At 38.5% G+C, this 16,757-nt stretch overlaps 1 protein-coding gene across 1 annotated transcript; it reads right to left on the bottom strand.

Annotated features, from left to right (window-relative positions):
* Positions 1–2,805: 2,805 nt before the first annotated feature.
* On the bottom strand, positions 2,806–6,935 carry LOC143270592 (killer cell immunoglobulin-like receptor 3DL1). Its single transcript, XM_076561310.1, has 3 exons — positions 6,473–6,935; positions 5,021–5,326; positions 2,806–3,122 (listed from the first exon to the last, which is right to left on the bottom strand). Exons 1-3 carry the CDS (start codon positions 6,801–6,803, stop codon positions 2,806–2,808), a joined length of 954 nt encoding a protein of 317 aa, XP_076417425.1. The 5' UTR covers positions 6,804–6,935.
* Between the last annotated feature and the right edge of the window lie 9,822 nt (positions 6,936–16,757).

Genomic DNA, 16,757 nt, shown 5'->3' with positions numbered 1-16,757 from the left:
CCAAGGACTGAGAAACTAACTTTTCAATAGGAAGGTAATTGAATGATGGGAGTAGGAGGTGTTTATTTCAACCACATCTTAGAAAATGTTTCAATATTGGGGAAGCCTACATTGAAATATTAAAGAAATATGAAGATTCTTCTGGTGAGAGAAGACTTTGACTTACAGCATTTAGGGTACACAGTACAGCAAAATATAAAACCCAATGTTAAGAGTGGGCTTGGTGAATGACATCAGCAGGAATGGTGGAAAGTCAATATAGGGTAACTGGGTATGAATTATGATCAATATAGATTTTATACATATACAAATTTGCCTTGAAAACCATTATTTTGTATAACATTATTACATATTAGCAATATAGAGTGAGCCTCCTGTTGATCTGCAATTGTAAGATACTTTATATAGCTTCAAGTAGGTCAACAATTTACAGGTAGAATGGTTGTAGTGGTCTGCCAGAGTGAAATGAAATACATACCTAAGTACTAAGCAAAAGAGTTTGATTACTTTGGAGGAATTAATGAGGACCATACCTTCATAAGTAAAGGAAAGTCACTTTGAGAACCATATGAGAATAATAAAGAATGGTCAAAAAATTATAGACCTCTGTCTTCACATTCCAGCTGTTGTTTCACTGCATCTATCAGTCTTTACTGGAGAAAGGACTGTGGTCCCCACAGAGGACTTCCTCAGAACATTCTTTAAGAGCTCATGGGATGAAGAAGATCTTTCATCTCAGCGTAACATTTCCTGACTTCCATGTACACACTGGGATCTGTGGAAAAGTCCTTGGGAATCTGGAAATTGGGAGTGGTCAATTTTTGTTTGAAGATCATCTGATCAAATTCTAAGTATTCCACATCCTGCACTTCTTGTCTTTCAGGATCCTAGGAATAGGTAAATGTCAAGTGATGTTGTGTGCACACATTCTTGCAGAGAATGAAAGAATATTAAACTGTATGGAAGAGGGCAGACTCAGGAGGACCTACCTGTCTGTTCAGTGTTGTTCTCATGTCAGAGTCCTGGTCCATGATGGCTGCATTGTTAGGACACAGAAGTAATCAAACACACATAATAAAGGACTTCTGCACTCTCATTTTAAATCCAAAGTGCTAGTGAGATGTATGGAAAAAATCAAGTTTGCTCCCCTGTGGCAAATTAGAATCAGATTTTCTGCTGCTCTATATTCACAGTCACATCCCACACATGGTGTACCCTAATAATTCTTTCTTTAGCATATTCTCTCTCCCCCTTACTCTCTTTTGTAAAACCTTCTCTTCAATATTAGCTTTGGATGTGAAGATGCCGAAGATTCATTGAAGAATTAGTCAGTGGTCTGAAAGCTGAGGGGAAGAGCAAGGACTCTATTTCTCTCTAGAAATCCCTGCCTCAGTTTCCCTGTCTTTGCCCAAGTATCATTTGTAAATGAAGAAAACACACCTGTATTTCTCCGGTCTTGGTTCCTCATGTTACTCAGTTGACACTCACTGGCTTGTTCCTGAGACTTGCTCTTTTTGGCCAAGTTACAAGAGTAAAGCAGGATGATGAGGAAGATAAGGATCATGGTCACTGACAGGCCAATCAGAATATGCATGTTCCTGTGAATATCTGGAAGAAGACATGAACCTAATAAGAGGCAAATCTTAATGTCCACATTTTGACAAATTGCATAATATTTATTGATTGATGGATAATTGATACAATGCTGCTTTAGGACAAGAGTCTTGATGGAGAACCCACCAATAATGTTCTGCTTAATGGAAAGAATATTAAACTGACTCCTAATGACTTACCATTACACCCATATTATTAATTCCTTTCTCAATTCTCATCAAGGTAGTTTATATTTGTGATAGATACTGATTAATACAGATACCACAACTTCATAAGCGGAGCTGAGCCAAAACAGGAACTCTAGATTTTTTGTTCCCTAAGTTTCCACAATGGAGAAGATGTATCATTTACTCACTAGTTTTGGAGTCTGGCTCTGTGCATGAAGTGCAGTTTCTTGTTGAGTTAACTAGAGAAGGGGACAAGAGAGGGAGAGAGTTCATCAGAGGCTGTCTGCCTTCCCCTTAAGGAAAGTTTTTTAAATTTGGACAGTAACCAGCACCCACTCTGTCTCTTACAGGATTCCTATTATGTAGTTTTCCTTGTGGATTTTCTCCTTGGATTTCAAATTGTGATGAGACAGTAGGGAATGTATGTGAGGAAGAGATCAGGAGGACTGTACCATCTCTGATCTGCCCAAACTGATGCCAATCGTATCACTAATGAGTCTGTCCTGACTTTTTTTATTCTCCCTGAACACATACACATCCCAGTGTGACTGGCCAAGCAGCATAAGCACTGTTTGGGAGGCCCCTTGTCTATTATTTCATAATCTGATAGCCATTCTCAAATTCCATGTCTTTTAAAAAAAATTCTTAAATGAAATACAACTATCTCACTTTCATCTCTCCATCCCCTCCCAGGTAAACTTTCTCCAAGCTTTTCCACACACCCCTTAAGTTGAAAGCCTATTTTTCTTTGATTAATATTGTTACATGTGTCTAGACACACACAAATATATATATATATATATATATATATATATATATATATATATATATATATATATATATATATATATATATATAAATGTGTATCTTACTGAGTCCATTGTTTATATATATATATATATATATATATATATATATATATATATATATGTATGTATTATAAAATAACTCCCAGTAACCCTTTTCTGAGCTGCCTAAGAACTTTCTCTCTATCATCAGTACAATGCCTTTAGTATTTCATTAGTCATATTTGTATGGCTTTCATACCTGTGACAGGAATGTACAATGGGTCACTTGAGGATGACCACACATTGGAAGAGTTACGGAAAGAGCCATAACATCTATAGGTCCCTGCCTGGATCACATAGCCAAGACAGAAATTGGCCTGAAATATCTCATTGTGGCTCTTAACTACAGGCAGCCCATGTCCCTGAGGCACTCCTTCTCTGGAGAGATGGAACATGTCAAACTGATGGTCAGACACACAGGACAAGGTCATGTTCTCTCCTGACGTCACCACAGGGTCTATAAGGGCTGAAAGAGAAGGTTTCTTGTATAAACCTGGAAGAAAGGAGGCAGAGACATTTAGAGGGGCTGTTCTTTACCAGTGTTTATTTCCTCCTCATTTCTCTTTCCTCCTTCCTGGTCTCTGATCTCTGTCTGTCTGTCTGTCTGTCTCTGTCCCGCCTATATCTCTCCTTTTTTCTACTTCATGATTTTCCCCTCTCCCACTTACCTTCTATATTGTTTTATCGAGGCTCTGAATTCAATCCTGCAATCATACATTGTACCCCATTTTTTGCTTTTTGCCAGTGTCTGCCTCTATATGCATTGGTTCATACCATCTGTGTTTTTAAGTTTGTTTTCATTAACATGTTAACTTTATATAGCTATTGAATGCCTTATGAAATTTTCTTGTATATATAATGTATTAGTGTATTTATTTTCAATAAAAACTTGAAATTAAAATATAATTAAAAATTTTCTGGCCTCTTTTTCTTTAAGTGATGTCTCATATATATTTATATATGTAATGTGGATCATATTTATGCTGTTATTCACTCTCGTCCACAAACTTCCACTGATTCCATTGTTATAATTTGTCCTTTCAGTTTTTCCAAATGTTTTGTCAATCAATTCTTTTAATTAGAGGCACAGGTTATTTTGTTTTAATTAGAGTGCAGTGTAATGGATTTCGTTAAGTCATCCTCAGAGAGTTCTTCCTGGTTCCCTCACTTGTACCACCTTTGCTGGTCCTTTCCCCCCATTTACTCTTCCATGGCATGTATATTCCACCTCTTTCCCCATCCCTGCTTGTAAATCTCCTCCCTCCTCATGGTTAGTTTCTGATTTCATAACCTATAACTCCTTCATCCTATGTATGCTGATAATCCAGAATCTGACTTCATTCTATGTTTTTCATATTCTATCTTGTCTCTTTTTGCAATCCATTTTAATTAGTCTCTCTTTTCAAAGCACAGGATGTTCTATGAAATGTGTTTGTTTCCCTTGGTCAGGGGACAAGATGATCTTCCTTCTCTTGTTTCTCTTAGCATGTGTACTGTTCAAGTGTGATCTACCTTCTGCCTCCCTAGTTTTGTCTGGAAACTTACAGCATTTGCCATTACTTCTCCACCTCTACTTTCAAGTCTTCCATTCAAGCTTAAGACTTTTACAGGTTTTCTCTTCCCATGCCATGCTTATTATTTCCTCAGCCCTTTCCATCTTTGAATCTTTCTCTCAGGCCCTGTCTGAGTTACTGTGTGCATATATTTCCATGTCTCTGTTTTACATGTGTCTGCTTATCCCAGCAGGAACCCCATCAGATTTTTTCCTTCAGCCATCCTCAAATGTCTGAATAACTTAGAACATGAACTGACAAGAGTTTGGTGATATGGAGAACAGAGAGTGATTGGTGACCTACTCAGTTACCCAAGGTAATGCTCTTCTGGGATGAATAATGGGTCAACCACAAGAAAGGAATCATGACAGTCTAGACAGAAATTCTAAGGGTGCCATCTGTACCAAGACTTCAGGACTCATGAAGAACCAGCCCCACCCTTCACATGAACTCAGGTCAGACTTATAATATGTCTATGTATTCTTGCAGATGTCCTGTGTCTGTAGAAGGCAATCAAAATCCTGTACTTTCAAGGCCTTTGAACATAAGGAAAAGGACTTCATTGTCTTTTATCCATATCAAGCTCATCAAGCTGCCTCTTTCTCCTTACTCCCAGTTATAACTCCTTTGATTTCCCTGTAGCTGTGCCTTCCATTGTAACCAGTGGTCTGTTTTTTTTATCTCTGTTTTCATTGTTCATGTCAGTAATAAACTCATCAAGGCTGCCTTTCTCTAAGTTTGACACCCTCATATTACTCATGACATCCCAGGACTTGCAGTCTATAGAATAATTTCTTTGCACCACAGAGAGGATGAAGGGTAGATAACACCCTCTTACCTGTGATCTTTATGTCAACAGGGTCACTGGATTCTGACCACTCATATGGTGTTTGATTGTAAGAACCATAGCATGTGTAAGTCCCAGCATGGTCAGGTGTCACAGGACCTATTGAGAAGTTGGCATGGGACCCCCCAAGATGAGATTCTGCAGAAAGCTGGATAGAGTCCTTGGTTATCTTATTTTTGTGTAGAGTCAAAATGAAGTTGTCAAACATAATCTCTGAATGACACTCCAGGTTCACCTTCTCTCCTGAATTTACCAGGAGAGTTGGCAGGGCCAAGAAGAAAGGCTTCCTGTAGATTCCTAGAAATAAAGAGATTGTGAGTATGAACCTGACACCAATCTATGAATCCCAGAAAACCTATGGTTCTCCCTCCTTCAGCTGTTTTTCCTGTCTGTGTCCCGGTGTCCTTGTCTCTGTTTATGTTAACTTTGTAAACAGACTCCTCCATCATTCTCTGAACATTTCCCACTTCTATGACTCTTGTAGCAGCACAACATTTTCCCTTGGCTTCTTGTGAGAGTGTATCTGCTGAACCTGTCTACCCTAGCCACTATTGTCCCTTTCTAAGTTCTGGGAAGGCACAAAACATGGCAAGCTTCCTGCCAGGTTCCGTAATGCGTCCTTTAGATGCTACTTTGGACTAAGTATAATCATTGGCAAGATAAGAGAGTTAATAGTAAAGGTTGGTATCAGGGAATCTCTTCTGGCCTTCTCTACAGATCAAACTTCTGTAAGGCATTCCAAATCTGACATCATGAGCATTATTTCCTCCCAAAATATTACCTTCCTGACTTTATTGACTGCTACACTTTCCTGCTGAGTTCTTTATTTGCCCTTGATTGAATTCCTGTATTATTTTCCAGTCACTACCATAACAAATTATACAAACATGATTCTTAAAAAGAACACAAGTGTTTTGAAGATCAGAATTATGAAACAATCCCAAATAGCATAAATCAGTTATATGCAGGAATATGATACTGCTGAAATCACTAGGGAAGTATCCCTTATTTTTTCCTTTCAGCTTCCAGAGGCCTCATGCAATCCTTGGCACTTGGACCCTCCTCCACTGTCAGAGTTAGCAATAAATTGTGTCCTTCATACTGATTTGTTTTGCCTACAACTGCATTTTTCTTATTTTGTTAAAAGTATTCTTTTTGTTCTACAGGGTCAGGATAATTCAGGACATTCTCTCATCCTGATGTCAACTTGCTAGTCCTTGAATTCCATATTTAACCCCAATTTTCCTTGATTTGTTTAACACTTAGGAAGTGTTAGGGACAAGAAAGTGCATGTCCTTGGGTTTATGTTATGGCCATAGCAGTATCCAATTCCCTGTGTTAAATATTCTTTATAATGATGAGACTCTGCCTAATATTCCTTGGAAATTCTAAGGTTGGGTGGTTTGGGGTGAATGAAGGGACACTCAAAATATAGACTCTCACCTGAAATTATGATCTTCAGAGGGTCACTGTGTGATGACAGTTCATTAGTGTATTGATGACTGTTACAATAGCATCTGTATGTTCCAGAATATTCTGGAGTCATAGGACCCAAGACATAGTTCTTTTGGAATATTTCTTCATGTAACTGAGGTACAGCAGCCCCAAATTCTTTGTACAGCTTGAATGTAAAAGACTCATTATGAGTGTCACAGATAAGAGTCACATTTTGTCCCTGAGCAACAACATGGCTTGGTAAGGCAGACAGTGAAGGCTTGTCATGACTTCCTGCAGAAAGATGGACAGAGTAAAAAATGTAGTGATGCCCATTCATCCTCAAGAACTGAGCCTCAAATTTTCATGGCTTTGGGGTCCTACATATAACATTTTTTCTGAATTGAAACACCCCTGTTTCAATATGAGAGGCTGAGATGTTCAGGGGATAAACAAATATTGTATGGACTGGAAATAGAAACTTGCAACATTCACCAGTGGCCCTTCCCAGCTCTATAGAGAGAGTAAACTACTGGGCCAGCTGAGCTCTCCTTGTTAATATCTAAGACCTGCTGAGTTGTATTCAATTGTGCAGAAATCTACAGGGTTTTGGTTTTCATATAATTACACATAGTGAGGTGTGCTTTAAGTAAAGCTTTGAGTCATCCCTTGCTTCTGAAAATAACCCTGTTACTCATACTACTATTAGTACTCTTGGTAAATCCACAGATTCACATATTTGGAATCTGGTGCAATTATTGTTTGCTCTGTCATAGGTATCCTTTATGGGGTGGGCAGACTTGTATGTATCACATCTTTCCAAGGAAACTACCCAATACAATAGGATACTTTTCCTGTAATGAGTGCTCCCCCAACTAAAACATTTCATATGGTATATCTTTCTATTATGCTAAGATATATTACCTAAGATTTTTGCTTAAGTATTAAATAACAAAGTAGATTTGGTCATAGAAAATGTAATCTCAAAAGAAATCATATCAGATGGTTAGAGGAAAAGATTCATTTGTGATATGACAGATAGGAATTGTGGCCACTAATATGGCAGAAAAGGAATGCCCTTGATTTACCATCACTAATCTAGATATGTCACAATACTCAGATTAGAATTACATTGTGATTTTTCTAGACCTAAGTGATGAGGATGAGCCAGCCCATAGGACCACAGAATTGAGAAAATCCACAAAAATAGGAGGGAAGAGTCCTTGGAAGTACAGTGTCCCTAAGGTACTCTTGCATAGAGTTTCATTCACAGAGGTTATACTGGCTCATTTTTCTACACTAAGAGTGGTAAGTTAGAGGCAGATATATATTTTTTCCACCTTTTCAAAGCTCCTGGCATGATAAAAATTGAAAATATAGTATTGTTCTGCTACTTGGATCACTTGGTGATGAAAAGGATTTGGACTCATGATTGACAGCCCATGCATCTTGGTCCATGTTCTGTATCCACATGGTGGATGTTCCTGAGGAAAGAGACAATAGCAAAACACTACAGTGAAGACAGTATGGACTCCAGACAGTGATGGCATCTTGCAACACTGCCCTGGTAGAAGTGATTGTGGACCCAGTGAGAAACTGTCCCTGATTGTGGAGTGTGGTCAGTGATCTTACTGAACCAGAAGCCCAAGTAGCAACAACATCTGATCTCAAAACAAAGGATGCAAGCTAGTCAAACAGCAGACATTGACACCAAGGTCATCTGGTACAAGATTGCAACCAATTTGCTCAACTTCGTTCTCAGGTTAGACTATATAGCAAAGGTCTATTTCCAACCAAAGAACTTCTGCATGTGGCAGAGGAGGAGCTTCACTTCAATACGCAGGTGTGTTTGTGTCAGAACTTAAATATGAATCAGAGAAGTCAAACATTAACAGAGAACAATGGTGAGGTTCTGGTAGTGAGCACAGAGGAAACAAAGACCTATGGAGCCCATAATAATTCACAGTAGTGTTTTATCTTTAATGAAATGACAGAATTATAAGAAACCATGACTAAAGATTTGGAGCTATGAAGCACAAATGAGGGGGAAAATGTTGCAGTTTTTTTCTGGAACTGGGTTGCCTCACTCAATATAATATTTTATAGTTTCATTTATTTTTCTCAGATCTTCATGGTCACTGTTACTTACCACTGACTACTATTCTAAGTGAACATGTAATATATTTTTGTTATCCATTCAACTGCTGAAAAACATTAAGTTGTTTCCTTCTCCTAGCTGTTGAGAATAGAGCAGCAAAGAACAAAACTGAAAAAGCATCCATGCCTTAGTCTGTCAGGTTATTTGGATATATGCCAATGGGTAGAAATGATGCAAAGATAGTTTTCATGTATGAAAGTCTCAAGAAATTAAACTTAAAAAGAAAAGTATTTTATAAAACAATAGCCATGTTCTAACTATGTAGAAGAGAAACTGTTAGAATATTTTATAATATTTGGAAATGAATCATTGAACAACATAAAATTTGGTAACATCCCTTTTAGGTAAACAATACAACTACTGAATTGGAAAATGTGTGGGCTAGCCTGATGTCTAAGTAGGAAAGGTTCGTGCTACCATGCCTGACTCTCTGGAATCCATCGCTGGGACTCATGTGGTGAGAGGAGATAGATAACTGATTCAAGAAGGTTGTTCTTTGACCTCCACACTTGTGCAATACTCCATGTATGTACAATAGCACACACACACACACACACACACACACACACACACTCACACATGAAAACACATTCATGTAGGTGCACATGGGAGTGTCTCAAGTAAATGCAAAATTTAAAAAAGTTAATAGTGTTTCAATAATACACTTGATTCAGTAGGAGAATGAGTGATCTTACATCAGACATTATGCAACCTGATGGATAAATACAGAAACTGAATTAAAACATAATGAAGAAGAATGACAGGATATTTTGATACTACCCAAATACCAAATTATCAGTAATAAAAATCAAGAATGTGTAAAGAAATAGAGAGGTTTCCTTGGATGTGGAGGGGAGGGGATGGAACTAGGATGAGTTTAGGCAGGAGATGAATATAACTAATATACATTGTGTTCTCAAAAAATAATAAAATGTTAAAAGAAGAAATAACAGCACTAATAAAAATAAACAGAAAAAAATGTAGAGAAGAAAGTATAGAGCATTCTTGAATATGGAGTAAAACTTACATGGTCAGGAACAAAAAAGATCAAGTGACACAAAAGAAATTCAACCCAAATAATAATGACCAGAGAGCATATAATTATAATAAGAGATCCTGAAATCAGAATGATAAAAGAAGCAAAGAACACACGTGGGACTTCCAATACAGCTCATGGCAGACTTCTGAGCAAAGACCTACAGGCCTCAAGAGGTTCAGGATGATATATTCAATAAGGTAAGTTGAAAAAAACAAAGAGACACTGCCTATAAATGTCAGCAACACTGATCTTCAGAAATGGGGAAAATTAATTTCTTAGAAAAATAGTAGCAGACAGAGTTCATCACAATAAGCACAGGAAATGCTATGAAGTTAAGCTGAAAGAAAAGGCTGCTAATGAGTTACCTGAAAACATATTCATGTAGAAAAAGCAAAAGTAGCTCAGTAAATGCAAGCCAATATAAGAGTTTGCAATAGTGTGCTGGTGGTATACAAATTCTATCTGTAGCACAGATGTTTGAAGAAAAATAATAACTTCAGTGGTTTGTCAAGTGACACACATATTCAAAAAGTCATAGATTATAACATCAAAATCTCGAAATATGTGGGGGTGGTCATGTGATAGTGTAGCAATAGGGAGGATTATTTTTTATTTGAAAATATTGATTATCCTCCCGGTGTTATAGACCACTCTTTTAATCATAGCACTTGGGTGTCTGAGGCAGGGCAATATCTGAATTCATGGGCAGCCTGTTGTACAAAGTAACTTCTAGGACAGCAGGGCTCCACAGCAAAACCCTGGCTCAAGGAGCCTCCATGGGACTGGACTAGGACCTCTGCATAAGCAAGACAGTTTTGCAGCTTGATATGCTTAAGGAGCCCCCTGGCAGTAGGATCAGGATCCATCCCTGGTGCATGAGCTGGCTTTTTGGAGCTCACTACCTATGCTGGGACACCTTGCACAGCTTTGATGCAGGGGGAGGGGCTTGGACCCGACTCAACTGAATGTACCAGGCTCTGCTGACTCCCCATGGGATGCCTTAACTTGTCAGAGGAGGGAATGAGGGGTGGGTTTTCCAGGGGAGAGACTGGGGAACAGGAGGAAGGATGAGAGGGGGAATCTGTGGTTGGTATGTAAAATGAATAAAAAATTATTAATAATAAATAAAGAAAGACCACAAAAATTTATCTGGTCAAAGTTGATGCCTAACTCAGCCAGGGGCAGTTTCTGAGAGTTTCTGGGAGAGAACTGAGAGGCAGGTTTCTAAGGTCTTACCTTTGAAGTTCAGAAAACTCACCAAGGAGTCACTCACAAGATCCACCAGCCAACATTCTGTGATGCTTTTTCTCCTGTCAGAATGAAACTTATCTATTGGGAAGGGTAGTATCGAAAGGTTATAAGACTCACCTGCTTGTACCAAGGTCCTCAGGATTAGGAAGAAGCCTAGAAAGAAAAACTCATGATGGATCATCTATCCCTTTCCAATAGCCTGGTGATCTGACCTACCTTTCCTTGTTGGGCCTCTGTACAGTAGATTCAGGGACCATTTAGTTAAGATAAACTCATGCACCAAAATCCACCATGGATGCCAGTGTTTCTGCTGTGGGTCGATCCAGCCTCCCAGGACAGTATTTCCCAGGACACACACCCCCATTCCCAGCAGGACTCACCAGTACACACAAGGTTCATGAGCTGTCTGTACATCATGGAGCTGCTTTAGCTGACAAAAATCAGAGCCAGAAAAAAACTTAGAGGATGCTCTGAGAGGCTTGACGCATCTACCTGACCACAGCACGAAAAGATTACCAACAGAGCACATCCGCCCTCACCCTTACATTTATTGACTTTTTTCCACACAGGGTTTCTCTGTAGTTCTGGTTGTCCTAGAATGCACTTGTAGATAGTCCAGGCTGGCCTGAATTCAAAGGTCTACCCTAGAGGGCCTCCCATGGGCTTGGATTGAAGGTGTGTGTCCCCATCCCAGACATCAAAAGTGCTCCCTCCTTTTACTATGGCTTTAGGGGACCACAGCGTCTTGGAAATTGTTCAGATTTCAGCTCTTCAGCCACGGCATTTACCATGACTACAACTGTGTTTTGTATTCTGGACCCAACACATTTTATTCCAAATAATCAAATTTGGTTAAGGTCCTAAATATTTGCATGTTGTTACTTTTTAAATCTGAGACTCATTGCATCCTCTTGTGTTCTTTGCAACATGTGCATTGAGGATTCATGTTATAACAGCAATCACAATATGTCAATCAAAATGATTATGCTGGTAATAATCAAGGATCAGGTTATACTTGTTCAGTTTCTTATTTGATTAATTGTGTGGTTTCTCTAGAATAATAAAATTGTACATATTTTCAAAAATCAAAGAAATAAAGCAAGTATGTTTTTGCTTTAACTGAAATTTATTTTAATACCTAGTGTTTAGAATCTTTAAAAGTTTCATTTTAAATTATGTGTGAATATGTACATGTCTGTTTGATTATGTACTGCAGCATGAATCTTAGAGAGTCTTATTAATAAAATCAAACCTGAAGCCAGTTATTGGGGTGAACTCTGGAAGATCAGAGAGACAGAACAAGCCACAATTAACCTTGCCTAGCCAACTTCTCAGCTGATCTTGTTTCCTCAGACTGCAAGCATCTGTGTCCTCATATCCGAATGGTTCTCAGCTGAACTGTGCTTCTCAAAACCTAAAAGCTTAACCAGCCAAATGCTTCTAGTTTCTGGTCCTCACACCTTATATACCTTTCTGCTTTCTACCACCACTCCCTGGGATTAAAGGCGTGTGTCACAATGCCTGGCTGTTTCTAGTGTGGCCATGAAGTCACAGAGATCCAGAGGGATTTCTGCCTCTGGAATGCTAGGATTAAAGGTGTGAGTGCCACCATTTTCTAGCCTTTGTATCTAGTGGCTGTTCTGTTCTCTGACCCCAGATAAGTTTATTAGGTATACAATATTCTGGGGAACACAATACCACCACATTTCCTCTCTTTTTGTCTAAAATTTAAAAAAGCTTATAACTAATACAAGACAAATTATATCCATTAAGTATATACAATATACACAGTCAAGATTACATTAACAATGTCTAGTCCGTTAACATTTGACAGATTCAGTCGAAAAACTCCATTATATATATTAACAATGTCTAGTCCAGTAACATTTGATAAACTCAGACAAAAAAATTTTCATTACTCATCTTATTTAAAACAAGTAGTTCCTTTTTTAAAGTATTTTTTCCTTTCATAATAGATTCAGTAATCTACCTTTTGTCATTTTTATATCTTACCCTTTTTCTTTTTAGAGTAGATTTTGTGATCTACCCATTTATCCTATTATTTCTTTATCTTTCTTTTTCCTTTATTTTTAAACAAAAACCTCTGAATCTAATCTCCATGTTCAGCTTTTTTCTTGACCATTAACAATTAACTTGTAACTAACTGTCATAAACAATGACAATGTCCAAAACTCATTAAACAACCAAAAACCTCTCATCCCACCTTTTGTGAATGTGAGTGTCATTTTCTTAAAATTACTTCCTGCTTTCTAGGGGTGAAGACATCTTTAAGGAATCCTGAAAAGAAAATTTTTGGGTTAATTGTCAAGTCCTGTATCATTTGTCCAGTCTCTGCATAATAGGAAAGTTCAGGGCTTTTCACAAGTCCTTCTTTGAGTAGTCTGTCAGGGTGGATCATCTCAGCTAGTCATCTCGAAATTGTCCTGAACAGTTTGTAGTCCAAAGTCAATATTTCCTTGGTGTTTAATAAGCTTAATGGCTTTACCATAGCCCATGTGGAATAATCTTTGTGGGGTTCCATCATCCTTTTTCAAAGTTGCTGTTAGGTGTGTTCATGATTCCCTGCAGAATTTTTTTTTGCAACTCCTCTGTAGTTTGGGGCAATCACAGTCTGATAAATGTCTGTCTCTTGGAACCATGAATGTTCTTCCCTAAAAGAGAAAATCTTCACAGCAATTTCTCCCCACCATTTGTCTTGCCAAACTTTTCCAAATTGACCTTTGTCGATGCTTTCTTGTAACACAATGGTACTGGCAATTGTTTTCTGAACAAGCAGCAGTAAACCCTTCATCCCAGGTAGCAGCATCACCGCAGTGACCAACATGATGAGAAGCATCCAGCAACTTTGAGCAGCAGCCACTGCCTCCATGGTCCCACTGCCACCGTTTGTGGCTGGGCCCCCAGCCAAAGCTTCTCCTTAGCAAGCTTCCTAGGCCAGCCTCAAACTCAGGATCCTCCTGCCTCTGCCTCCTTCAGCAAATGCTACTGGCATGCACCACCACAACCGGCCAAGTGTAGCTCAGGCCTGAGCTGGGGCCCACAAGGCCCACAGGCAAGTAGATTTTTTGAGAATTCGTACCACAAACATTGGGTGCCAGATGTAGCATGAATCTTAAAAGTCCTTATTAATAAAATCAAACCTGAGGCCAGTTATTGGGGTGAACACTGGAAAATCAGAGAGCCAGAACAAGACACAGCTACCTCACTTTGCTGGATCCTCAGCTGGTCTTGTTTCCTCAGACTGGAGGCTTCTGAGTCCTCATATCCAGAATGGGTCTCAGCTGAATTGCTGCTCAAAAGCCTGAATCCTTAACCAGGCCAAATGCTTCTAGTTTCTGGTCCTCATACCTTATACACCTTTCTGCTTTCTACCAGTACTCCCTGGGATTAAAGGTTTGCCTTCTGGGATTAAAAGCGTGTGTCACCATACCTGGCTGTTTCCAGTGTGGCCATGAACTCACAGAGATCCAGAGGGATTTCTGCCTCTGGAATGCTAGGATTAAAGGTGTGAGTGCCACCATTTTTTAGCCTTTGTATTTAGTGGCTGTTCTGTTCTCTGACCCCAGATAAGTTTATTAGGTACACAATATTTTGGGGAACACAATACTACCACAATGTACATGTGATTGCTGGTTTCTTGTTAGGCTAGAAGAGGGCATTGATTGGATCCCCTGGAACTGGATCTCAGGCTGTTGTAAGATTCTTGCTGTGGGCATTGGAAACTGAAGTTGAGTTCTCTGCAAGTGCAGAACACATTGTTCACCTGTGAGAGATCTGTCCAGCTCTGAAAACTTATCATTCTTTACCCCAAGTCCCAGATATATACTTATTATGTTGTGTTGTTTCGCTTCATTGTTGAATGGTTGACATAAATATCTGAGAATATCCAATATGTTCAACTTGACAAGTTGTTTCTTCATTTTTTCAAACAGTTTTATTTTAGAGGGCTCATCCCTGACTCTATAGCACTTTAAATAAATGCCAATGAATCTAAATTGTAGCTGAAGGTTTCCTGTTCCTGCTCAGCTCCCATGGCCCTGTGGCTGCTTGGACCCAAGTAAACACACAGAAGTTTATATTAATTAAAATTGTACGGCTTAATGGCTCAGGCTTCTTGCTAGCTAGATCTTACATCTTAAATTAACCCATTTCTATAAATCTATACCTTGACATGTGGCTTGTGGCTTATTGGTATCTTTACAACTTGCTTCTCATGGTGGTGGCTGGCAGCATCTCCTGACTCAGCCTTCCTGTTCCCGGAATTTTCCTTTCTCTTTGTCCTGCCTATACTGTACTTCCTGCCTGGCTACTGGCCAATCAACATTCTATTTATTAACCAAATCAGAGCAACACATTTTCAGCATACAGAGCGATATCCACAGCACTAAACAAAAATCTTCAATATTCTTATGGTGTATTTTTAGTACAATCTGTCAAAGGACAAAAATCTGCAAGAGACTGCAAAAAACTGGGAATATTTGAAAAGAGACTGACAAGGCCACACAAAACTTGGGATTGTGGTATGTATTTACAGTATTTATTGTATGCTATAGTTTGTTACATTGTTAAACTCTTCTTTTTATGTATTACTCTATATTTCTATAGTTAAAATTTTGCTAACAGATTTTTCAAATGTATTATAATCATACCACATCTCCTTTCCTTACTCCCCTCAGTTTCTCATACATAACTCTTTTGTTAATTCATCTTCATCTTTAATTACCTTTATATATCTGCAAACACAGTGAGACACACTTATATATTTAGATTCTTAAGTATCTAAATGGAATCTGGTAATCTGTATAATGTTATGCATATTATTTCCAGGCTGACTACATTTCTAGGAGATGCAATCTCACAGTAAACTTCCCGTTCCCCTGGTTCTTACGACCTTTCTTCTCCATCTTGCATGATATCCCCTGAGCTGTAGGGTGTAGGAGTTCTGTTGTAGATCGATCAGGTAAGCTGGGTATGATGCAATCACCTGTTATCTGTATTTTTTATTAGTTTCTGTTTTTGTAATGGTGTTTGGCTGAGGCTAATAGAAGTTTGCTTTTGATGAGATGTAAGAGCTATATCTATCTGTGGGTACAAGGATAAATATTTAGATATTTAGATTGTAATCAGGAATTATGCTTATTTAGTAAAGTTGCTCTCCAGTCTGTGAGTTCATATGAGCTTTGATCACTGTGCTTTAAAGCAGAAGTTCTCAACCTGTGGGTCAGGACCCCTTTATAGTCAAATGACCCTTTCACTTGTGTTGCATAGTAGATATCTTGCATATAAGATATTTAGATTAAAATTCTTAGCAGCATCAAAATTAGAGCTATGTATTAGTAACAAAAATAATTTTATGGTTTGTGGTAACCACATAAGGAACATGTTGCAGCATTAGGAAGGTTGAGATCCACTGATTTAGAGGGTCTTGCTCACTTGGTGTCCTCCATGCTCTTTGACTTATACTTTTTATGCTTCCTCTTCCTCTAGGTTCATTGAGCTCTAAGAGGAGTTTGTAGATGCATCTATTTAGGACTGAGTGTTCAGGTACTCAACTGAGTGTGGTAGAATATCATTGGGAGTCATTTTATTGCTACTTTTTAAAAAAGAGCAGTAGTGTTTCTTATACCCCAGGTCTCTGAGCTATCTGGTCTCTGGTTCTTGGTCTCCTGAACAGTGTTCAGTACCGGTTCCATCTTGTGTACCAGACCACAAGTGAAACCAGACATTGGTTGGTTACTCTAACAACCTTCTGTTGCCAAAGCACTAGCATAGCTTGTAGGCATGACAACAATATATATCAAAGGGTTAGTGGTGTGTTGGTGTTT

Source organism: Peromyscus maniculatus, chromosome 1 (genome assembly GCF_049852395.1).
Source record: "Peromyscus maniculatus bairdii isolate BWxNUB_F1_BW_parent chromosome 1, HU_Pman_BW_mat_3.1, whole genome shotgun sequence".
NCBI lineage: Eukaryota > Metazoa > Chordata > Mammalia > Rodentia > Cricetidae > Peromyscus > Peromyscus maniculatus.
This window is presented reverse-complemented; position numbering and strand designations above follow the sequence as displayed.